Source organism: Lissotriton helveticus, chromosome 3_2 (genome assembly GCF_964261635.1).
Source record: "Lissotriton helveticus chromosome 3_2, aLisHel1.1, whole genome shotgun sequence".
Lineage (NCBI taxonomy): Eukaryota > Metazoa > Chordata > Amphibia > Caudata > Salamandridae > Lissotriton > Lissotriton helveticus.
This window is the reverse complement of record NC_136062.1, coordinates 485,879,910-485,905,557: the sequence shown is the minus strand read 5'-3', so window position 1 is coordinate 485,905,557 and position 25,648 is coordinate 485,879,910. Positions and strand designations below refer to the sequence as shown.

Here is a 25,648-nt window from a genome sequence, read left to right as displayed (position 1 = left end):
TAGCCACCGGTTTGGGAGAATACTGCTATACAGTCTATGCAAAGCATGTGATCTACAGCTCACATGCTTCGGAATGGATAATGTTGCGTAGCCTGTAAGCATCTGTTCTTGGCATGTAGAGCTGTAGATTCACATGCGTTCTCCCTCCTCCCGGGACACCTATGGTTGTTGCAGTTCTCATTGTTCACATTACATGTGCATGGACATATTTATCCTACACTCACTTACTTCGTTCTCACCCTCCTGCGGGAAAATAATCTAACAATGGAGTCGATGCCCATGCGCACTGTCACCGAAAGGAGGAGACACCTCCCTTGTGACGGGGAAGACGTCTTCGAGAAAAAGAAAGTGCAAACCTCCGGACCCAACACTAGATGGCAGGAGTATGCAAAGCATGTGAATCTACAGCTCTACATGCTAAGAGCAGATGCTTACAGGGTAAGTAACATAATCCTTTTTTACTCGTATATGATAGGAGTAATTGCAATATTTGCATTGCTAATTGTACGCTGACACATGCTTTGAAAAGCTGCTCTGACTGCTCTATGCACAGAGGTATTTGGATAACACTATTGTGCAGGGAGAACGTGCTCAGCCTCCTTCCATGTATTCCTAATTTTGGGTCCCATCTACTCTTCTTCATTGCTGGAAATAAAAAAACACTATATTTTCAATATCCACTCAGATATCCAATGGTTCATGCTTCTGAAACCAGTGGTGGTAAACAAAAAGGAAATATGGAGATTGTGTAGGGGAAATATGGTCTTACCCTCGGCCTCAGCGTGAGTCCGACAGGCTCTTCGTGAGGTCCACACCGAAAATTGAAAGAAAATCCTGCAGGTGCTCCTGAGCCCTTCCACTGGATGGTGGGATAATGCATCGCATGGGACATTTGAACAGTCTCATTATGCGGAAAGGGAGACAAACCGAAGCAGGAGAATGCAAGGACCCAGGTGTAGAGCAGAGGTCTGCACTAGGGGGTGATCGAAGCGTAGAGAATGGCATAGCTTACATTAAGGGGGGGCCTAGGCACAGAGAGTGTCCTGCATTGAGGGGTGATCCATTGAAAGAGAATGGAGTATCCTGCACAAGGGAGGGGGTGCACAGGCTTAGAGTGGAGTATCCTGCACAAGAGGGGGGTGCACAGGCATAGAGTGGAGTATCCTGCACAAGGAAGGGGGTGCACAGGCTTAGAGTGGAGTATCCTGCACAAGAGGGGGGTGCACAGGCATAGAGTGGAGTATCCTGCACAAGAGGGGGTGCACAGGCATAGAGTGGAGTATCCTGCACAAGGAAGGGGGTGCACAGGCTTAGAGTGGAGTATCCTGCACAAGAGGGGGGTGCACAGGCATAGAGTGGAGTATCCTGCACAAGGGAGGGGGAGCACAGGCATAGAGTGGAGTATCCTGCACAAGAGGGGGTGCACAGGCATAGAGTGGAGTATCCTGCACAAGAGGGGGTGCACAGGCATAGAGTGGAGTATCCTGCACAAGGGAGGGGGAGCACAGGCATAGAGTGGAGTATCCTGCACAAGAGGGGGTGCACAGGCATAGAGTGGAGTATCCTGCACAAGAGGGGGTGCACAGGCATAGAGTGGAGTATCCTGCACAAGAGGGGGTGCACAGGCATAGAGTGGAGTATCCTGCACAAGAGGGGGTGCACAGGCATAGAGTGGAGTATCCTGCACAAGGGAGGGGGAGCACAGGCATAGAGTGGAGTATCCTGCACAAGAGGGGGGTGCACAGGCATAGAGTGGAGTATCCTGCACAAGAGGGGGGTGCACAGGCATAGAGTGGAGTATCCTGCACAAGAGGGGGGTGCACAGGCATAGAGTGGAGTATCCTGCACAAGGGAGGGGGAGCACAGGCATAGAGTGGAGTATCCTGCACAAGAGGGGGGTGCAGAGGCATAGAGTGGAGTATCCTGCACAAGAGGGGGGTGCACAGGCATAGAGTGGAGTATCCTGCACAAGGGAGGGGGTGCACAGGCTTAGAGTGGAGTATCCTGCACAAGAGGGGGGTGCACAGGCATAGAGTGGAGTATCCTGCACAAGGGAGGGGGTGCGCAGGCATGGAGTGGAGTATCCTGCACAAGGGGGGGGGGTGCACAGGCATAGAGTGGAGTATCCCGCACAAGGGAGGGGGTGCACAGGCATAGAGTGGAGTATCCTGCACAAGGGAGGGGGTGCACAGGCATAGAGGGGAGTATCCTGCACAAGGGAGGGGGTGCACAGGCATAGAGTGGAGTATCCTGCACAAGGGAGGGGGTGCACAGGCATAGAGTGGAGTATCCTGCACAAGGGAGGGGGGGCACAGGCATAGAGTGGAGTATCCTGCACAAGGGAGGGGGTGCACAGGCATAGAGTGGAGTATCCCGCACAAGGGAGGGGGTGCACAGGCATAGAGTGGAGTATCCCGCACAAGGGAGGGGGTGCACAGGCATAGAGTGGAGTATCCTGCACAAGGGAGGGGGTGCACAGGCATAGAGTGGAGTATCCCGCACAAGGGAGGGGGTGCACAGGCATAGAGTGGAGTATCCCGCACAAGGGAGGGGGTGCACAGGCATAGAGTGGAGTATCCTGCACAAGGGGGGGGGGTGGACAGGCTTAGAGTGGAGTATCCTGCACAAGGGAGGGGGTGCACAGGCATAGAGTGGAGTATCCTGCACAAGGGAGGGGGTGCACAGGCATAGAGTGGAGTATCCTGCATAAGGGAGGGGGGGTGCACAGGCATAGAGTGGAGTATCCCGCACAAGGGAGGGGGTGCACAGGCATAGAGTGGAGTATCCTGCACAAGGGAGGGGGTGCACAGGCATAGAGTGGAGTATCCTGCACAAGGGAGGGGGTGCACAGGCATAGAGTGGAGTATCCTGCACAAGGGAGGGGGTGCACAGGCATAGAGTGGAGTATCCTGCACAAGGGAGGGGGTGCACAGGCATAGAGTGGAGTATCCTGCACAAGGGAGGGGGGGCACAGGCATAGAGTGGAGTATCCTGCACAAGGGGGGGGTGCACAGGCATAGAGTGGAGTATCCCGCACAAGGGAGGGGGTGCACAGGCATAGAGTGGAGTATCCTGCACAAGGGAGGGGGAGCACAGGCATAGAGTGGAGTATCCTGCACAAGAGGGGGGTGCACAGGCTTAGAGTGGAGTATCCTGCACAAGGGAGGGGGGTGCACAGGCATAGAGTGGAGTATCCTGCACAAGGGGGGGGGTGGACAGGCTTAGAGTGGAGTATCCCGCACAAGGGAGGGGGGTGCACAGGCATAGAGTGGAGTATCCTGCACAAGGGAGGGGGTGCACAGGCATAGAGTGGAGTATCCTGCACAAGGGAGGGGGAGCACAGGCATAGAGTGGAGTATCCTGCACAAGGGAGGGGGTGCACAGGCATAGAGTGGAGTATCCTGCACAAGGGAGGGGGGTGCACAGGCATAGAGTGGAGTATCCTGCACAAGAGGGGGTGCACAGGCATAGAGTGGAGTATCCTGCACAAGGGAGGGGGTGCACAGGCATAGAGTGGAGTATCCTGCACAAGAGGGGGGAGCACAGGCATAGAGTGGAGTATCCTGCACAAGGGAGGGGGTGCACAGGCATAGAGTGGAGTATCCTGCACAAGGGAGGGGGAGCACAGGCATAGAGTGGAGTACCCTGCACAAGAGGGGGGTGCACAGGCATAGAGTGGAGTATCCTGCACAAGAGGGGGGTGCACAGGCATAGAGTGGAGTATCCTGCACAAGGGAGGGGGAGCACAGGCATAGAGTGGAGTATCCTGCACAAGAGGGGGGTGCACAGGCATAGAGTGGAGTATCCTGCACAAGAGGGGGGTGCACAGGCATAGAGTGGAGTATCCTGCACAAGGGGGGGGGGGGTGGACAGGCTTAGAGTGGAGTATCCTGCACAAGGGAGGGGGAGCACAGGCATAGAGTGGAGTATCCTGCACAAGGGAGGGGGAGCACAGGCATAGAGTGGAGTATCCTGCACAAGGGAGGGGGAGCACAGGCATAGAGTGGAGTATCCTGCACAAGAGGGGGGTGCACAGGCATAGAGTGGAGTATCCTGCACAAGAGGGGGGTGCACAGGCATAGAGTGGAGTATCCTGCACAAGGGAGGGGGAGCACTGGCATAGAGTGGAGTATCCTGCACAAGAGGGGGGTGCACAGGCATAGAGTGGAGTATCCTGCACAAGGGAGGGGGAGCACAGGCATAGAGTGGAGTATCCTGCACAAGGGAGGGGGTTGCACAGGCATAGAGTGGAGTATCCTGCACAAGAGGGGGAGCACAGGCATAGAGTGGAGTATCCTGCACAAGAGGGGGTGCACAGGCATAGAGTGGAGTATCCTGCACAAGAGGGGGTGCACAGGCATAGAGTGGAGTATCCTGCACAAGAGGGGGTGCACAGGCATAGAGTGGAGTATCCTGCACAAGAGGGGGTGCACAGGCATAGAGTGGAGTATCCTGCACAAGAGGGGGTGCACAGGCATAGAGTGGAGTATCCTGCACAAGGGAGGGGGTGCACAGGCATAGAGTGGAGTATCCTGCACAAGGGAGGGGGAGCACTGGCATAGAGTGGAGTATCCTGCACAAGAGGGGGGTGCACAGGCATAGAGTGGAGTATCCTGCACAAGGGAGGGGGAGCACAGGCATAGAGTGGAGTATCGTGCACAAGGGAGGGGGAGCACAGGCATAGAGTGGAGTATCCTGCACAAGAGGGGGGTGCACAGGCATAGAGTGGAGTATCCTGCACAAGAGGGGGGTGCACAGGCATAGAGTGGAGTATCCTGCACAAGGGGGGGGGGGGGGTGGACAGGCTTAGAGTGGAGTATCCTGCACAAGGGAGGGGGAGCACAGGCATAGAGTGGAGTATCCTGCACAAGGGAGGGGGAGCACAGGCATAGAGTGGAGTATCCTGCACAAGGGAGGGGGAGCACAGGCATAGAGTGGAGTATCCTGCACAAGAGGGGGGTGCACAGGCATAGAGTGGAGTATCCTGCACAAGAGGGGGGTGCACAGGCATAGAGTGGAGTATCCTGCACAAGGGAGGGGGAGCACTGGCATAGAGTGGAGTATCCTGCACAAGAGGGGGGTGCACAGGCATAGAGTGGAGTATCCTGCACAAGGGAGGGGGAGCACAGGCATAGAGTGGAGTATCCTGCACAAGGGAGGGGGTTGCACAGGCATAGAGTGGAGTATCCTGCACAAGAGGGGGGAGCACAGGCATAGAGTGGAGTATCCTGCACAAGAGGGGGTGCACAGGCATAGAGTGGAGTATCCTGCACAAGAGGGGGTGCACATGCATAGAGTGGAGTATCCTGCACAAGAGGGGGTGCACAGGCATAGAGTGGAGTATCCTGCACAAGAGGGGGTGCACAGGCATAGAGTGGAGTATCCTGCACAAGAGGGGGTGCACAGGCATAGAGTGGAGTATCCTGCACAAGAGGGGGTGCACAGGCATAGAGTGGAGTATCCTGCACAATGGAGGGGGGTGCACAGGCATAGAGTGGAGTATACAGCACTAATGTGAGACCCAGACGTAGAGTTGAGTATCCTGCTATAAGAGGGGGGACCCAGGCTTGCAGTAGAGCTGCGGTTCTTAACCTTTTGACTTCTGTGGATCCCCATTGAATCGTTACTGAAATCTAGAGACCCCCACTGAGCCACTATTGGAAGCTCTGGACCCCGGGCCTAAGCGCTTTCTATGATTTGAGCTTCAAAACAGTACTCAAAAGTACAAAGACAAGTTTAACCCAAGCAAATGCTCAAACATTGGAATATTTTGTTTAATTCACAATAAAATACAGAAACGGTTAGGAGATTTTTAAAATGTGCTACATTTGTATATAATTTATTAATTTTATTGTATTAATTTTATTATTTAATTTTGTAACCCAGTCGCAGACCACTTGACAAGGCCTTGCGGAGCCCAGGGCTGCTCAGACCACAGGTTAAGAACCACTGCAGTAGTGTGTGCTGCACTAAAGAGGGACACAAGTGTATCCAGTGGGGTGTGCTGTAGTGTGGGTGGGACACCCAGGCATCGAGCGTAGTGTGCAGCTCTTACCATAACCCTAATAATCAGTAAAACAAATATGCAGCACGGTTCACAGTAACACTTTATAAACACAGCAGCATGGAGACAGCCTCCATGTGGGATTGACTCGTATTAATGTTTGCAAGCACCTCCCGACCTGCACTGAGGATTAAATGACTTACGGTGTAGTGCCATTAACGAAGGCTGTGAAGTGCTCCTATGTAGGACATGTTTTGAGGCAATATTTTACAACACATCAATGGAAGTTTTGAATTTAGGTAATTCAAGAAAGATCTCCTCGAAGAGATTCCAATTCTTGTATCAGTAAGGCTATGAAGCAGAAAGAATTGACCGTAATCGCCTAGTATGATACAGTTCCTCGGAAAGGGCATAAGAACCACAGTAGAGGATTGTCAAAGGATGAACACGTGTTTCCTAGTTTGAGAAGAGAACAGCAGATAGAGGCACCATTATTGCATGTGAACTTCCCCTTTTATTGAGCATTTCCTTTGCCCATTAGCAACAATATATAGAGTCTTGGCTATGGCTGAAGAGATACACTAGGGTATAGCAGTCACTATTGTGCAAAAGAGCACCAATGTGCCAAGCCTCACAGGGTAGCCTCCTGTTTCCACGTTCCCCTTCCATCAAGACAAGAAGTCAGTCAATTGTGAGCTATATATGTGTAATACTTCTACCCAACTTACCTTGCACACCCCTGCATTGATAGTCGAAATATCCAAAACCATTCTGTTCTGGAGTACTACTATCCTCGTGGCTGGAATTGTGTCTGTAGTAACATCCCCCATACCACTCCCCTTAGGCAGATGGGAGTAAGCCTACTGTCCAAATATGAAACACAAACCCTTCCATCCCGTTACCTCTGGAAAAAGAGCTGTTTCCAGCCTTTTCCTTGCATTGGGGCCTGCATGTTCATGTAATCCTTGCAGGTACTGTTTCCATCTGTAAGTTCGGATGCCGAGGGAGTTTTCCAATGTGTTGTAATAAAATCTTAATGACATTACATCCCATAGTTGCATTACCTAGTGACACTTAATCATTTAATGGTGTATGAGCAGCACATTTCACTATGGTAATTTTGATGACAACAACAGAGGATCAAATATCAGTAAATTATGGGCTGTCAGTGTAAACATTAACCTTCATACGTTTTGCAATGCAACAGGCCCTTATTAATGCCAGTAATTCTTCTGTATTAGCACTTTGCACACTTGTCAAACGTTCGCCCTTTATTAATTTGTGTTCAGTACAAATAGCATAACAACTCTTCAAGGTGTCAAAGTGGTCCCGCAAGCAGAAACCATCCACACAGTAATGGCCATCAGCCTCAGAAAAGGGTGTGCCGTGCAGATGAAATGGCACCTTAGTGTGATGTTTGATGGTAACTATACAATCATGAAATACATCATCATTCATTAAGTGACCTTGAACGGTGCAGGACAGTCAGGGCCACTAGAATTATACAACAGAGGAGAACCAAATTATGCTGCAGGGTTGACTAAATTCTGTGTCAAGAGATGGAAAATTGTACAATATAATGGAACACTTTTTGTGATAGTTTTACTTCATATGTTGTTATTTGTACACATGGTAAAAGTGTCTGGAATAGGATTACACTTTATTTGTGCAATTATGACACCCAAACACAGCAACAAGCAACTGGAAGTTGACCAGTCAACCTTTATGAAGAGCCTTCTGGTGTGCAGGAATGCACTACCTTGTTTTTAGTAACTTTTGATCTTTTTGAGATAGAAACAATTGTTGGATGAAATCTGCTGATTATGATGCGCCCTGAGACGCAGCACGAGGCAGGTGTGGAAAAGCTTAACCTATTTACAGGTAAGGCTGAATGTCGTCGGCACTGTCAACACTGTAGGAGCATGAATAAAATCACAACTGGAAACTGGGAGGCTGCTCTGGCTACGGTATCTGACGACAGTATTATTACACACTCTCCCACAGCCAAGAGTTTTCGTGAATAGATTAATGATGCCCTAGACATTGTTGCTCCCTACAAAAACTGTGTCATTGAAGGAATGAAACCTTCGGCCCCGTGGTTCTCGAAAGAGTTCTTGTCCCTTAGGCGGACATGCCGAAGACAGGAACGAAAATAGGGTGGTAGCCCCTGCCCCAGTGAAAAAGAAAAGCAGAAATCTCTTCTGCGGAAATATAAACAAGCTATTTTCCAGGCTAAACCTCGCTTTTCCACTGAAAAGATCAAGTTGGCTGACATTTCCTCTAGCATGCTGTTTAAAGTCATAAAGGAGACTTCTGAGCCACCATGTACACAGTTGCTGAACCCCTCTCAAGAATTCTGCGATAAGGTTGCAGTCTATTTTCAGGACAAGGTCCTTAAGCTTGTTCATGATCTTATCCTCTCTGGAGGTGAGGAAACGGCCGTTGTGGAATTAACTCAGGATACCGGGAAGAATCTCTTCACCACCTTTCCACAGATCATGGTTCGGCAAATGAATGCAACTTTGCTGGGCCTAAAATCGAGGGCGCTACATCGGACCCTTGTGCGCCCTCCATACTCAAATTGTTCCTGACTTAGTGGCCAATTTTCTGTGCAAGGGTTTCAACAACACCACTTCACAAAAAACCTAATGCTGAACCCCTGGATCCGGAAATATTTCACCCAATTCCTCTTCTCCCCGCCACTGCTAAGATCCTGGAGAAATTCATCAATAAAGAACTGATGAAAGACGTTGAATCCCAGGAGATCTTGGATCTCTCTCTGAACGGGTTCCGTACCGGTCACAGAACTGAGTTTGCCCTTATTGCGGCTACTGACTGTATTCGTGTGCAGGTTGATCAAGGGAGGGAGGCGGTTTTAATAATGCTCGATCTATCGGCGACATTCGACACCGTCTCCCCAGTGCGTATGATTCAACGCCTGCGGCAAGTGTGAATCGCTGGAAATGCCTTGCAGCTTCTCCACTCGTTTATGTCAAACAGGACCAACATCGTCAGATGTGGAGGCTTCAGAGTTGAGGCCTTTAGTCTTCCTCGTGGGGTGGTCCAGGGCCTGTCTTTGAGCCCCACTCTTTTCAATCCCTGTGTAACCCCCTTGGGCGATCTGGTGCGGTCCTTCAAATTTCAAGTGCTTTCTTATGCAGACGATACGCAAATTATCATCTCCCTCTCGAATGACCTGCAGTCTGTTGCGGAGAGGTTCAATCGATGTACGTCCAGCATTATCTGCTGGATGAAGGCCAATTCACTGAAGCCCAACGCTGGCAAGACTGAAGTGCAGGTATTCGGCTCACAGAATTCCATCTGGTCAGAATCTTGGTGGCCGGCAGTTTGTGGGCCGCTCACTGTCCCGGTAAGGACAGGAAAAAATCTGGTGGTCCTTTTTAACGATGGTCTGAACTTTGACGCACAGGTTATCCGCAGGGTTAGTACTTGCATTTATATTCTCTTAAAAAGGTTTTGCCTTTTATTCCGCCCGAACTGCACCAGTCAATCATCATCGCTCTCGTCACCTCTCGCTGGACTCTTGCAATGCTCTGTACCTGAACATCAACACGGTCTCCCTTAATAAGCTCCAGGTGGTGCAGTCAGCCAGGAGTAGCATTCGCTCCCTGCATTGGCTCCGCATCAGGGAGTGTATCTCCTTTAACCCGTTCCGTGGCCGACGGGAGCACTCCATCCCTGGTGCTGCGAACAGCCAACGGTCGTCGCCGCCCCGCCCACCTTTTAGAACGCCCTCATGGCGGCGGAATTCCCGCCGCGGTTAAGGCGTTATGGTTCTGAGCATGGTATTTAGGGCCACATCTGAAAACTCTTTTTCAATGGTACACTCCTGGGAGGCCCTTGACGTCCTCCTCCCAGAAAAAACTGGTGACTCCCAGATTTCGCAGGTCCTGTTGGGGTGGCCGCTCCCTTTTAGTAGCGGCCGTCAAGCTATGGAATTCCCTGCCCACCTTTATCTCCGACACAGGCTCTTTTCCTGTCTTTGAAAAACATCTGAAAACCTGGCTTTTTTCACCCTAGTTGGCTGCAGGTGAGTTTCTTTCTTTCTCTTCGTCTGTCTACTCAGCGCCTTGACACCCTCAGGTATAAGTGCGCTCTATAAATAATATTCTATCCTATGAAGCAGATCATGGATTATGTGGCAAATGCGGATAAACCATAATTGTGTGAAAAGCTCTGCGGCCACAGAATTGCACAATTCCAGTGGCCTTGCTAACAATGTAGCAGGGTTGAAGATAGCATAGTTTCTTACAACAGTGTGTGGCTAACACGGTCAAATATCATTTTGTCATCCAGGCATTTGTTAGGCTCTCAGTTTTTGTTAATATTAACAATACTTCATTGGGAACATGTGACATCAATTAGTGCGATGAGAAAATACTCAATGGGGGACAGTTGGTACTGGGGGATATGCTCCAAAAACATTGGGGTACCAGGGGGCAGCCACCGAAGCTAAAGGTGCCGGACCCCCTCCGCTGTTTGTTCGCTGCAAATATTTCACTTACATTAATCAGAAATTCTACATACAGCCTGTGTGATCCTTACCTCTCTACTAATGGAAGCAGACCAGTCTTTAAAGACAATGGGCCTTATCCACAGAACTAACTCAAGACAAAATCCTAAACTTACTACCATTTTGGTATTCACAGAAGGCACTTACTTATTTTGGAATTCACAGAAGGCACTTACTCGTTTCGGTATTCACAGAAGTTAGGACTCCTAACTTTAGGACTCCTAAATGCCTTCTGTGAATACCGAAAGTCTTAAAGTTAGGATTTTTCTCAGTTTAGGAGTAGTAAAGTTAGGACTCCTAACTTCTGTGAATACCGAAATGAGTGAGTGCCTTCTGTGTATACCAAAATGAGTGAGTGCCGTTTGTGAATACCAAAATGAGTGAGTGCCTTTTGTGAATACCAAAATGAGTAAGTGCCTTCTGTGAATACCGAAATGAGTGAGTGCCTTTTGTGAATACCAAAATGAGTGAGTGCATTTTGTGAATACCAAAATGGTAGTAAGTTTAGGATTTTATCTTAAGTTAGTTCTGTGAATCGGGCCCAAAACTTCTAAACTTGTCCTGTGCAAGATCACACTGTGCACTGGCAACGTAATTAGGAGAACATAATAGGAAGGAAAGAAAGTGTTTTCTTTTTGTGTTTATAATGAACTAACTAAGCACCAGGACAGGGTGTTTTCTTTACCACCAGTAAACGTCCAGTGCTAGGGAAGAATGTACATTTTCTAATACTCCTGCTATTTCAAATTAACTCCTCGTTAGTGTGTGCCATTTAGAAGTGCACCACCATTTGGAATATTTACAGACAATAACAACACATACAATCATTTGTTGACCACTTTGCTGCTAAGCCTTTACCTCCTTAGATGCTTCGCCCTTTTTGTTGGGTATTTGGGGTCGTTCGCACCAAGGCCTCTAAAACTGTTCTGCCTTATAAGGTATCCAGGCCAAATTTGTGTCCTTTTTCTCCAACATCCTGGTGTTCAGAGGTACCCACGGTTTGTGGATTCCCCTGGAGGGGACCAAGAGAATAGCCAAGATATAGTTCATTTTTTTCTTAGGGTAGAAATAGGAAAAAACGTGTCATTTTTTTCTAAAAATGTCATCAATAAAAGGTTTGCTGTGCTAAAGTCACCATCTTCCCAGCTTTTTGATTCTTTGCAAAGCTGAATCCAAAACTATTTTTTTACCACCGGTTTGGCATTTTTCATAGAGGTTCCTAATTATTGTGCTTTCAACTTACTTCCAGTTTGTGGTGGAGGCAGCAGTGAAACCCATGGGTGATCCCGGAATGCTATAGAGGTGTGAAGAATAGACAAAATTCAGAATTCAGCTGTGCCCGTCACCTGTGCCCCCCAGCCGTGCCTGTCACCTGTGTCCATCACCTGTACCAGTGCCCCCAGCTGTGCCCGCCACCTGTACCAGTGCCCTCAGCTGTGCCAGTGCCTGTGCCCACCACCTGTGCCTGTGCTCCCAGCTGTGCCCGTCACCTGTACCAGTGCCCCGAGCTGTGCCCATCACCTGTGCCCCCAGCCGTGCCCGTCACCTGTGCCCCCCAGCCATGCCCGCCAGCTGTGCCCATCGCCTGTGCCCCTAGCTGTGCCCGCCACCTGTACCAGTGCCCCCCAGCTGTGTCTGTCGCCTGTGCGCATCACCTATGCCAGTGCCCACCAGCTGTGCCTGTGCCCCCCTGCCGTGCCCGCAACCTGTGCCCCTCACCTGTCCCAGTGCTCCCAGAGCCTGCCACCGTGGTCTGGTGAAAGGGCCCCCCGGCATGGCAGAGCTGTGGTGCTCCTGGCTTCCTGTGGCAGGTGAAAAAGCTGTTCCAGCGGCTGCTGGGGGTCCTTGAAGAGTGGCAGCTCCTGCCCTTCTCAGTAGGGGGCAGTGCTTTTAATGGGGGGGTGGAGGGTGGGTACCAGGTCTTGCCCGCAGCGGGCAGTCCTCCGGGGTAGTGAGTCGTCCACACTTCTCTTTAACAGCCTGTGCCTTCTGTGGTGTTTCTTCATTTCACCCCCTGTTCCTGTGTGAGCCACGCCCCCCTGCTGCCCCCACTCCCCGCTCTAACCCTCTCTCTCCCCCCACAGCGCCCCGGGAGTGCGAGGACGACGAGTTTCCGTGCCAGAACGGATACTGCATCCGCAGCCTGTGGCACTGCGACGGCGACAACGACTGCGGCGACAACAGCGACGAGCAGTGCGGTGAGTGTCACGAAAGGGGTCCCTGGGGGCCACACACCCCATCTCTGAGGGCCCCTGGGAGACAGACACTGCATCTGTGAGGGCCTCTAGGAGGCAGACACTTCGGGCCCGATTCACAGAACTAACTTAAGACAAAATCCTAAACTTACTACCATTTTGGTATTCATAGAAGGCACTTACTCATTTTGGTATTCACAGAAGGCACTTACTCATTTTGTTGTTCACAGAAGTTAGGACTCCTAACTTTAGGACTCCTAAATGCCTTCTGTGAATACCGAAAGTCTTAAAGTTAGGATTTGTCTCATTTTAGTAGTACTAAAGTTAGGAGTCCTAACTCTACTACTCCTAAACTAAGAGAAATCCTAATTTTAAGACTTTTGGTATTCACAGAAGGCATTTAAAGTTAGGAGTCCTTACTTCTGTGAATACCGAAATGTTAGTAAGTTTAGGATTTTGTCTTAAGTTAGTTCTGTGAATCGGGCCCTTCATCTGTGGTGACCAGTGTGGTGAGTGGGCACAAGTGAGGGCCCCTGGGAGGCAGACGCTTCATCTCTGGTGAGCAGTGTGGTGAGTTGGCACAAAGGTAAGTGTCGAGAAGGTGCAGTGGGCAGAGTGTGGGCGCGAGGGGCTCTTGAAGGTAGACACTTCGTCTGTGGTGAGTGGGCACAAGAGCACCAAGGGATGAATGTTTATGGGGGACTCGGGACTGAAGTGTGGTGACTAGCCTATGAGTTGGCACTAGGGACGGGTGAGAGGGTACCGCAGGGGCAGGCTGTGGCGACACTTCACCTGTGTCGAGTGCCTCGAGCGGGTAAGGAGGTGCTCTCAGCTAAAGTGGGTGGAGGTTACTGGGGGCATTGAATCTGCCTCTACTGCAGTCGATGGGTTGGCACGAGGCCTGGGTGGGGAGGCACAGAGTGGGTCGAGGGTCCATGGGAGGCAGAGTCTGTCTGAGGTGCTGGGACCGCAGACAGCGTTGTCCTCCACCAGGAGAGGGCGCTGGTGGGTGGTAAGTTCATGGTACCGTGGCCTTAGACGAGCCTGGCACCGTCTGGGCTCTGTACTAATGTAAGCCCGTAGGTGCTTGGGTGGGAGAGGGGGTCTCTGGGCACACCTGATCTGCCAGTCTGTGGTGGCATGGGTATGAACATTATTTGGTGTCTAAGGGCCGTGCTGATGTGACGTGCTGATGTGACGTGCTGATGTGACGTGGCAGCCTGTAGCAGAGTTCATCCCTCTGCCTTCATGTATGTTTGACATCTAAGTGAATACATATTTTGTTTCTCTCTCTCCCGCTTTTTGTGCCCGCCTGTGTCTTTCTGTGCCCGTATGTGTCTTTCTGTGCCCGTGTGTCTTTCTGTGCCCGCATGTGCCCTCCTGTAACACCCTGTGTCCTCCTGTCTCTCTCCTGTGTGCTCCTTTCTGGGTTCTCATGTACCTCCCTGTGTATCCTGTGTCCCCCTTACCTGTCCTCCTGTGATCTCCTGCCCCCTCCTTCTTGTGCCTGCCTGTGTATTCCTTTATCTCCCTGTACACTCCTGTTTTCCTGTATGTCCCTGTGTGTACTGTGACCTTCCCGTGCCCTCCTGTGCCCTCCCATGCCTACTTCTTTTCCCCTGTATCTATGTGTGCCTGCCTGTGTTTTCCTCCTGTATCTACCTGTATCTCCATGTTTCCTCCTGTGTCTGCCTGTATTCCGCTGTATCTATCTGTGTCCTCCTATGGCTGCTCACCTTGTCTTACTCCCACATATATCCTGCCTCCCCTGTGTGTCTTGCCTACCCCCGTGTGTCGTGTCTACCCCTGTGTGTCCTGCCTCCATCATGTGTCCTGCCTCCCCATGTGTCCTGCCTCTTCCGTGTGTTCCCCCGTGTCCTGCCTCAACATGTGTCCTGACTCCCCCGTGTGTACTGCCTCCCCGTGCGTCCTGTCACTCCGGTGTGTCCTGCCTCCCCTGTGTGTCCTGCCCATGTGTATTCTATGTCCCCTGTGTGTATTCTATGTCCCCGTGTGTTCTGCTTTCCCCATGTGTCCTTTCTCCCCCATGTATCCTGCCTCTCTTGTGTGTCCTGCCTCTCTTGTGTGTCCTGCCTCTCCTGTGTGTCCTCTTCCCTGTTTGTCCTACCTCCCCCATGTATCCTGCCTCTCCTGTGTGTCTTCCTCCCCATGTATCCTGCCTCTCCCGTGTGTCCTGCCTCTCCTGTGTGTCTTCCTCCCTGTGTGTCCTCCTTCCTGTGTGTCTTCCTCCCCGTGTGTCCTTCCTGTGTGTCCTCCCTCCCGTGTGTCCTGCCTCCCCGTGTGTCCTCCCCCGTGTGTCCTCCTCCCCGTGTGTCCTCTTCCCTGTGTGTCCTACCTCTCCCGTGTGTCTTCCTCCCCGTGTGTCCTGCCTCCCCGTGTGCCCTCCTCCCCATTTGTCCTGCCTCTCCTGTGTGTCCTGCCTCTCCCGGGTGTCGTCCTCCCCTTGTGTCCTGCCTCTCCCGTGTGTCGTCCTCCCCTTGTGCCCTGCCTCCCGTGTGTATTCTATGTCCTCCGTGTGTCCTGCTTCCCCCCGGCCAGCAGACACCCGGAAGTGCTCGGAGAAGGAGTTCCAGTGCAGTGATGGGAGCTGCATTGCTGAGCACTGGGCGTGCGATGGAGACACCGACTGCAAGGATGGCTCGGACGAGGAGAGCTGCCGTGAGTGGAGGCTGGCGGGGGCGGGGAGGGGCGGCTGTCCAGTGTTGTGTCAGCAGAACACCACTGACCTCCACTGAGTGACCCATCCTGTACAGGCTCGGCCACCTCACTGACCATCTCCAAGGAGTGGGCTGTCGCATACCTCCATGGAGGTGTGCAGGTGGGCACCTCACTGACCAGACTGTCCATGTCCAGTGAGCGGGCTGTTGCAGACCTCCATGGAGTTACCTCTTGATTGCAGGCAGTCGACTCACTGACCACCTCCAAGGAGCAGGCTGTCGCAGGTTTTGCAGTGTCAATCTTTCTGGATTCACTATGCTGTGCATTATTCAGTCATCTAGTGGTTGGGTCCAGAATTGTAGACTTTTTTCTCTCTTTTTTTTTTCGTGGCCCTGGTTGGCGTCAACATACCACCGTTTGGTGTCCTTCGTGACGTCCGCGTGCTCCCACCTTTGGTCGCCATCTTCAGATTCTTTTTTCCGCCTTTGGGTCTGGATCGTTGCTGAAGAGTTCCAGAGTTTTTGGAAGAGGAATCAAGCAAAATCGAAGAAAATTCGACAAAGAACAGGTTTCAACTACAGGTCAGGTACCCGGAGCGACGAGGGAGAAGTTTTAACGAATAAAACCTCGACGTTCGACGGAGAATGTGCTCGCAGGGTCTCCCTGCGTTTGGGGATAGACAAAACACAATTCAAGTTTTGCACCAATTGCCACCACGAGTACGCCCAGAAGGATCAGCATCCAGTCTGCAACCTCTGCCTGCCGCTCAACATCAGAAGCGAAGACTGCAACGCCTGCTCGGCGTTTACACCCAAGACCTCACAGTAAGGGAGAGGCAGAGAAGGACGAACCACAACATGCAGGGGCAGGGGCCACCTCCATCGCTACGAGACTTGGGACTCTCCAGTGGAGAAGAGAACAACATCGCCGAAGGACCAGAGGACTGAACGGTCATCGAGTTCCATGAGAAGACGTCAAAGGAGGTAAGGGAGTCGTCAACCCCGAAACATCCAAGCGACACTCGAAAGAGTGAAGCAAAAGCCTCAAGCAACACTCATAGAAGTGAAGCTAAGTCCTCGAAGGGTGCTCTGCCGCTGAAACACTTGATGAAGGCAACAGCCTCCAGCGGATCCTTCGAAAAGGACTCCCAATCGGCAAAAACCCTCGAAAAGACGTTAAAGGTTGCCCTGGAGAAGGACACCTCGGCGCCGAGGAAAGAAGGGCCGACATCGTCGTCGACGGCCTCGAAGAGAGGCACTCCAACCATCGATGCTGAACATGCTGCCGAGATAGAGTGGAAGAAGAGGAGGCTCGAGGCCGAAATGGCGAGAATCCTACAGCGGAAAAAGGACTTTGACGAGAAGATGAGCCAATACACCATCCCGCCGAAATCCGCAGTCGAAGTCGAAAGGGACGATGAAGACACGGAATCACCGAAAACGCCCGAACCAATCGAGGAACTGGGAGAAGACGACTACTATTTCAAGGGAGAAGGCGACGAAGATCTGCAATCCTACCGGTAATCAACATCTTTGGAGGCACAAGATATGGAATGGCAAGATCTCGACGCCAAATCGCCGGAAGAAGGCGTAGACACTTACCCTTCGAGGCCCTCACCGCCAGACGACATAGGGATCTACAACATGGTTGTACAGAAGGCTGCACAGACTTATGGATAGAAAATGGAGGAGGAGAAGCCCAAGGCATGTTTCCTCCTGGAAACTCTACTGCCTAGGAGTCAATTCCTGCCCATGCTCCATAGTACTGGACCAGGGAAGAGAGGCCTTTAAGGAGCCAGCAGTATGCAAAGCTGTGACACTTAGATCGGAGAAGTACAAACATTCTTCAAAGGACCCTGTGTACATCCAAGGGTCAGTGCCAGTTGACTCCATAATTGCAGCAACAACTAGGAAGAGGGCTAATGTTCAAACAAATGCCGGACCACCTTCAGAGAAGGAGAGTAGGAGGATGGATCTCACAGGGAGAAAGATGGAGAGAAATGCGGCAATACATTGGCGCATCGCAAATTCTAACGCCCTGAGCAACAGGCACGCATACCAACACTGGGATGAAGTGGGGCAGCTCCTAAAGCATCTACCAGACCAGTACCAACAAAGGGCAGCTCACCTGGTAGAAGAAGGAAAGAACATGGCGAACACATGCCTGAAATCCTCATTGGATGCTGCAGAAACATCGAGCAGGCTAATGATGATAGAAGTGACTGAGAGAAGACACGCATGGCCCAGAATTTCGGGATTCAAGACAGAGGTACAAAGTAACATCTTAAATACACCTTTTAATGGAGAGCAACTGTTCGGCACACCAGTGGACGACAAGTTGACACAGCTCAAGAAGGACAACGAAACAGCAAGGTCCATGAGCGCATTGCAGTTCAGGGAAATGAGAAGAGGCACACCCACAAGGAGGCCAGGTGATAGAAGTGGAGGCAACGTGCCGACCACATCGCACCAAACGTTCCAGCAAGGCTACCAAGGGAACAACCAAGGCCAGCATCAGCAGGGACAGCAGCAGCAAAACTGGCAGAACCAACCCCGGGGACAGTCATTTTGAGGGCGTGGAAACGGACGTGGATAAATGCGAAGGGGAGGACAACAGCCCTCAACCAGGTGACTCCGCCTTGCATCCGGCCCCCACCCTAGCAACACCTCGGGGTGGGCGGAAAGACAAAAAGAAAAAATGCAGCTAAACATTCAATGCCAAACAGTACATCGAACACTCAACACCGGTAGGGGGAAGAATAGGAGACTTCATCCAGGAATGGAGGAAGGTCACATCGGACAAATGGATACTAAACATCATACAGTACGGATACTGTATAGAGTTGGAAAGACAACCTCCAAAGAGAAAACCAAGAAAAAAGGCACACTCAGCAAAGGAGCTCTCGCTCTTGCAGCTAGAGGCGCAGGAATTGCTCGGCAAGGAGCCAATAGAGGTGGTACCGCAGAACCAAAGGTACAAGGGGGTTTACTCAACTTAGTTCCTGGTGCCAAAGGTGGACGAAACGCTAAGACCTATCCTAGATCTAAGGTTCCTCCACAAATTCATAAGGACTTAAAGATTCAAGATGACTTCCCCACAAGAGGCAATACCGCAAATACATCAAGGAGACTTCATGGCTACTATAGATTTAAAGGATGCATACTTGCACATCCCCATCAGCCACAAACACAAGCGCCTGCTCAGGTTTGTGATCAACCAAAGCCACTAGCAGTTCACAGTACTGGCATTCGGCCTGAAATCCGCAAAGGTGTTTACAAAATGCCTAGCAGCTGTCGCAGCACACCTACAAAAGCGAGGGATACACGGATAACCCTATCTCGACGACTAGCTCGTAAAGGCAAGTTCGTACGACCAATGGAGGAGTTGGCCTAACGGCTAGGGCGCTCGACCTCGGACCTGGGGATCTGGGTTCGAGTCTCGGTAACGACGCCAAAACCTCCTGTGATTCTGGGCAAAGCACTTAATCTCCCAGTGCCTAAAATGAAAGTGTGTCCTCATGTAACGTAACTGGTGCTATGTAAAGCGCTCTGATACCTGATTCGGTTCGGGTCTAGTTCGCGCGATATAAAACTCAGCAAAAAAAAAAATGCAAACTGCACATCCAGCAGGTCATACTAACACTGACAGGACTGGGCTTCTCGATTCATTGGGAGAAATTGTCAACAGAGCCTGAGCAAATCAAGATATTCTTAGGGGCAGAGATCGACACCATACAGGCCAAAGTGTTCCCCAACAGGAAGAGAACATTGGCGATACTGAGGGAAACACGTCATTGCCGCAAGGGGCAAGTTCTGACAGTGAGCAAGCAGATGGGAATGATTGCGTCATGCATTCACCTAGTCCACAATATTCGACTACACATGAGGCCAATCCAGGAAAGGATGCAGCAGCAATGGTCACCGGCAACTAGGAGTTGGGAAGATCTAGTGGTTGTCACACACGCAGTGCACCGGGAAATAGCGTGGCACAACAAACAACATATCACAGGGGAAACCATTCACACAACCAACTCCAACAGTGACCTTCACGACGGACGCCTCCCAGCTGGGCTGGAGGCGCATATGCACAAGCTCAAGGTGAGAGGGCTATGGTCGCAACAGGATGCGGTCAAGCGCATCAATTACCTGGTACTAAAAACAGTGTTCCTAGTCCTGAAAGCATTTCAGAAGCAGCTGTATGGAAACAGGGTGTTGATCCAAACAGACAACACCACGACCATGTTCTACATCAACAAGCAGGGAGGAATACAGTCAGTAGCGCTATCGAAGCTAGCACAGGACATATGGGGATGGGCCATCCCACTAAGGATAGACCCACTAGCAATACATCTCCCAGGGAAGGACAGCGTGGAAGCAGACCGACTCAGCAGGCAGATGTCAGCATCCCACAAATGGGAGAGCAACCAACAGGAATTAGAGAGTTTTCCGGAAGTGGGGTACACCGCAAATAGACCTATTTGCAACACACCAAAATGCAAAATCCCAACACTTCGCATCCAGACAACCAGTCCATGGGTCACAAGGGAATGCGCTATGGATAAATTGGTCAAATACATTTGCCTACGCTTTTCCCCCGATTCCACTGATATACAGGGTACTCAGCAACTGCAGGATCAGCAACTTGTCACTGATATTAATAGCGCCTCAGTGGGCCAGACAGTCATGGTTCTCAAAAATTGTGGAGATGGCGCGGGCACCAGCACAGAAATTTACAAAGAGAAGGGACCTGTTAACAATGCAGAATGGAAGGGGAAGGGTGCTACACCCAGAGCCAGAGAGCCTCAGCCTGGCAGCACGGCTCCTGAAGACCTAGAGTTTACACACCTCAAACTACCGGTGAGCACAATGGCAGTGCTCAGGGAGGCAAGAAGGCCTACCACAAGGAAATGCTGCGTAGCAAAGTGGAAGAGATTCTCCGAATGGTGCATTAGGGAAAAATTGCAATGGAAAATCACAAGGGAGTCAACAGCGCTAAAATACTTAACACATCTACTGCAAAGCAAACTAAGCTACACGTCCCTAAGGGTACACTTAGCGGCGATTGTGACTTACACTAGAGGAGAAACAGGGAAAAGTTTCTCCACCTCCCAAGTCGTAAAGAGATTTCTAGATGGGGCGAAGAGGATCGCACATCCAAACAGAATGCCAGCACCAGCATGGAACCTCAACGTAGTGCTGACCCAGTTTATGAAGGCACCATTCGAGCACACGCACTAAGTTACACTGCACATGCTCACACTAAAGACAGCCTTCTTAATACCCATCACATCACTGCGGAGAGTAAGTGAGTTGCAGGCGCTAACACTTCAAGAGCCCTACCTGCACATAAACAGTGATAGGATTGTAATGAGAACAGACCCACACTTCATGCCAAAGGTGGTGTCTCGGTTCCACATCAACCAAACAATCCAAATATCTATTTTTTTCCTAAAACCAGCCACGAGCACACACTGGTCGCCAGGAGGGCGGTGATGCACCACATAGAAAGGACAAAGGAGTGCATAAAGACAAAGCAGCTCTTTGTTTCCTTCGCAAGCAGTTTTTTGGGAGCTGGGCAACTGTTACAAGGAGCAGCTCATGCTCACTCAACAAGGAAGAAAGGAGCTACAATTGCGTTTCCAGCCAACACACCAATTCAAGACATTTGCCAAGAGGCAACATGGTCTTCAGTGCACACGTTCACTAAGCACTACTGTGTGGATATCCAAATGAACAAAGAAGCGCAAGTGGGATAGAAGGTCTTACAACACATATTCAGTAACCAGTGCTCATCTTCCACCCAGCCACCACAATAAGGACAAACCGCTACAAAGTCTATGCACAGCATTGTGAATCTAGAAAGATTCACTCTGCATATCGGTGTAGTTTTGTAGCTTGAAGACTTTCTGGATTCACTAGCGAACCCACCCTCCTCCGCAAGAAAGATGAGACAGGAGGAAAGGGATTAAAGATGAACAAGACTTAGAAAATAAGAGGAAAAACAAGAATAACACAAGATAAGAAAAAAGAATCCGAAGATGGCGACCAAAGGTGGGAGCTTCCGGAGGAAGCACGTCGACGTCACGAAGGACACCAAATGGTGGTCACCTGGGCCACGAAAAAAAAAAAGACTACAATTCTGGACCCAACCACTAGATGGCGGAATAATGAACAGCATAGTGAATCCAGAAAGATTCACTCTGCAAATTGTATAGTTTCTTACCTGTCGGTGAAGTTTTGCAGCTTAAAGACTTTCTGGATTCACTAGCGAACCCACTCTCCTCCGCCAGAAGGATGAGACAGGAGGAAAAAGGGATTAAAGATGAACAAGACTTAGAAAATAAGAGGAAAAACAAGAATAACACAAGATAAGCAAAAAGAATCCGAAGATGGTGACCAAAGGTGGGAGCTTCCGGAGGAAGCAGGACGACGTCACGAAGGACACCAAATGGTGGTCACCTGGGCCACGAAAAAAAAAAAGAGAAAAAAATACTACAATTCCGGACCCAACCACTAGATGGCGGAATAATGAACAGCATAGTGAATCCAGAAAGTCTTCAAGCTGCAAAACTACACTGACAGGTAGGAAAATATACGCCTCCATGGAGTGACCCCTCACATGCAGGCAGTCGACCCACTGACCATCCCCAAGGAGCAGGCTGTCGCAGGCTTCCATGGAGTGACCTCTTGCATGCAGGTGGTTAACTCACTGACCACACTGTCCATGTCCAGGGAGTGGGTTGTCTGAGACCTACACAGAGGGAGCTGTTATTCACAGAGGGAGCTGTTGTTCATATGTGGTCACCTCCCTGACCTCACTGTCCTTGTCCAGGGAGCGGGCTGTCGCTGGCCTCCTCTGAGTGACCCATCCTGTACAGACAGCCACCTCACTGACCATCTCCACGGAGCGTGCTGTCGCAGACCTCCATGGAGTGACCACTTATGTGCAGGCGGTCAACTCACTGACCACACTGTCCATGCCCAGGGAGTGGGTTGTCTCAGACCTACACAGAGGGAGCTGTTATTCACAGAGAGAGCTGTTGCACATAGGCGGTCAGCACATTGACCACATGATCCATGTTCCAAGGGCAGACTGTTTCTCCCTCACTGACCCCACTTTCCATTTCCCTCTCTCCCCAGCATCTGACGTCCCAGCCACGACGTGCAGCCTAGAGGAGTTCCAGTGCGCCTACGGCCGCTGCATCCTGGACATCTACCACTGCGATGGCGACGACGACTGTGGCGACTGGTCTGACGAGTCCGACTGCTGTGAGTACCGGGCGGCATCACCGATGGTCGATCATGGAGAGCTGGGCGTAGTCTGAGTCAGAGGGACTTTAATGGGTTTGAGGGGAAGCCTGTGTGTCTTGTGAGGAGGCTTGTGAGAGTGGCATATGAGGGGGAGCCTGTGTGTCTCGTGAGGGGGCTTGTGTGTGGCTGGTGAGGGTGGCATGTGAGGGGAAGCCTGTGTGTCTTGTGAGTTGGCTCGTGTGTGGCTCGTGAGGGTGGCTCATGTGTGGCTCATTAGAGGTGGCTTGTGTGTCTCGTTAGGGGACTCGTTTGTGGCTGGTGAGGGTGGTTTGTCTGCGGCTGGCCCATGAGGGGGCTCGTGCGTTGGTTGTGAGGGTGGTATGTGAGGGGAAGCCTGTGTGTCTTGTGAGGAGGCTTGTGTGTGGCTCGTGAGGGTGGCATGTGAGGGGGAGCCAGTGTGTCTTGTGAGGAGGCTCGTGTGTGGCTTGTGAATGTGGCATGTGAGGGGGAGCCTGTGTGTCTTGTGTGTGGCTCGTGAGGGTGGCATGTGAGGGGGAGCCAGTGTGTCTTGTGAGGAGGCTCGTGTGTGGCTTGTGAATGTGGCATGTGAGGGGGAGCCTGTGTGGCTTGTGTGTGGCTCGTGAGGGTGGCATGTGAGGGTACGCGTGTGTGTCTTGTGAGGAGGCTTGTGTGTGGCTCGTGAGAGTGGCATGTGAGGGGGAGCCTGTGTGGCTTGTGTGTGAATCGTGAGGGTGGCATGTGAGGGGAAGCGTGTGTGTCTTGTGAGGAGGCTTGTGTGTGGCTCGTGATGGTGGTATGTGAGGGGGAGCCTGTGTGTCTTGTGAGGAGGCTTGGGTGTGGCTCGTGAGGGTGGTATGTGAGGGGGAGCCTGTGTGTCTCGTGAGGAGGCTTGTGTGTGGCTCGTGAGAGTGGCATGTGAGGGGAAGCGTGTGTGTCTTGTGAGGAGGCTCGTGTGTGGCTCGTGAGGGTGGCATGTGAGGGGGAGCCAGTGTGTCTTGTGAGGAGGCTCGTGTGTGGCTTGTGAATGTGGCATGTGAGGGGGAGCCTGTGTGTCTTGTGAGTTGGCTCGTGTGTGGCTCGTGAGGGTGGCATGTGAGGGGAAGTGTGTGTGTCTTGTGAGGAGGCTTGTGTGTGGCTTGTGAGGGTGGTATGTGAGGGGAAGCCTGTGTGTCTCGTGAGGAGGCTTGTGTGTGGCTCGTGAGGGTGGTATGTGAGGGGGAGCCTGTGTGTCTCGTGAGGAGGCTTGTGTGTGGCTCGTGAGGGTGGTATGTGAGGGGGAGCCTGTGTGTCTCGTGAGGAGGCTTGTGTGTGGCTCGTGAGAGTGGCATGTGAGGGGAAGCGTGTGTGTCTTGTGAGGAGGCTTGTGTGTGGCTCGTGAGAGTGGTATGTGAGGGGAAGCCTGTGTGTCTTGTGAGGAGGCTTGTGTGTGGCTTGTGAGGGTGGTATGTGAGGGGAAGCCTGTGTGTCTTGTGAGGAGGCTTGTGTGTGGCTCGTGAGGGTGGCATGTGAGGGGGAGCCTGTGTGTCTTGTGAGGAGGCTTGTGTGTGGCTCGTGAGGGTGGCATGTGAGGGGGAGCCTGTGTGTCTTGTGAGGAGGCTTGTGTGTGGCTCGTGAGGGTGGCATGTGAGGGGGAGCCTGTGTGTCTTGTGACGAAGCTTGTGTGTGGCTCGTGAGGGTCGCTCGTGTGTGGCTCTTAGCGGTGGCTTGAGTGTCTCATGAGGGGGATCCTGTGTGTCTTGTGAGGTGGCACGTGTGTGGCTCCAGAAGGTGGCTTGTGGGTGGCTTATTAGCGGTGGCTTGTGTGTCTAATGAGGGGGCTCATGTATGGCTGGTGAGGGGGCTTGTGTGTTGGCTGTGAGGGTGGCATGTGAGGGGAAGCCTGTGTGTCTTGTGAGGAGGCTTGTGTGTGGCTTGTGAGGGTGGCTGGTGTGTGGCTCATTAGCGGCGGCCTGAGTGTCTCATGAGGGGGCTCGTGTGTGGCTGGTGAGGGTGACTTGTGAGTGGGCTCATATGTTGGCTCGTGATGGGGATCACATGTGGCTCATGATGGGGGTCGCATGTGTCTCATGAGGGGGCTTGTGCGTGGCTGGTGAGGGTGGCATGTGAGGGGGCTCATATGTTGGCTCGTGATGGGGCTCGCATATGGCTGGTGAGGGTGGTCCCTGAGGGCAGCCGGTGTCCTGTTTCTGGTGTTGGAGTCTGGACTGTTCCCATGAGGCACAGGGTCAGACTGATTTGCATATGGCCATGTCTGAACTGGGGTGGCTGAGTGAACTAAAGAATGGTGATGGATTAAACCCAGATCTTTTGACTGGGTGTGAGTGTTTGATTGGTTCAGATGCTCCGTCCATCACCACCCCCTTTTGTACCGCACTGAGGCAAAGGGGCGCATGAAAGTGCTGCCCCGAGGCAAAGGGGCACATGAAAGTGCTGCCCTAAGGCAAAGGGGCACATGAAAGTGCTGCCATGAGGCAAAGGGGCAGCACATGAAAGTGCTGCCCTGAGGCAAAGGGGCACATGAAAGTGCTGCCCCGAGGCAAAGGGGCACATGAAAGTGCTGCCCCGAGGCAAAGGGGCACATGAAAGTGCTGCCCCGAGGCAAAGGGGCACATGAAAGTGCTGCCCCGAGGCAAAGGGGCACATGAAAGTGCTGCCCCGAGGCAAAGGCAAAAAAGAACAAGTGATGGACTGAATGTGGATCAATGTCACACACTCCCCCAGTCAAAAGATCTGGGCCCAAATCCATCGTTTTTTTGCACTCCACACCACCCTGGGTCAGATAATGGCTTTATGCAAATCAGCTCTGACCCTGTTGCCCCATGGGAACAGTCCAGTCCGAACTACAACAGCCATATCTTTCCCAGACCGGAATCAAGCATCCGAGGACCGGACCGGTTTCGAGGTAACACCTCTCTTCAGCCCGGCTAGCTTGACTCCAAGTGGTGTGGAGTGCCTGGGACCCACG

The 25,648-nt window shown here is 51.7% G+C and overlaps 1 protein-coding gene across 8 annotated transcripts in view; it reads left to right on the top strand.

The window, feature by feature from the left end:
• LRP4 (LDL receptor related protein 4) overlaps nucleotides 1-25,648 on the top strand; it is a 356,895-nt gene that overhangs the window by 200,188 nt on the left and 131,059 nt on the right. For 5 of the 8 annotated variants that reach the window (XM_078684435.1, XM_078684433.1, XM_078684431.1 and 2 more), the window contains exons 4-6: nucleotides 12,623-12,736; nucleotides 15,293-15,412; nucleotides 22,552-22,680. In XM_078684435.1, the coding sequence (XP_078540561.1) occupies nucleotides 12,623-12,736; nucleotides 15,293-15,412; nucleotides 22,552-22,680 (363 nt within the window). The remainder of the gene's footprint in view (nucleotides 1-12,622; nucleotides 12,737-15,292; nucleotides 15,413-22,551; nucleotides 22,681-25,648) is intronic. The other 3 variants (XM_078684436.1, XM_078684434.1, XM_078684437.1) reach the window with 1 other exon arrangement.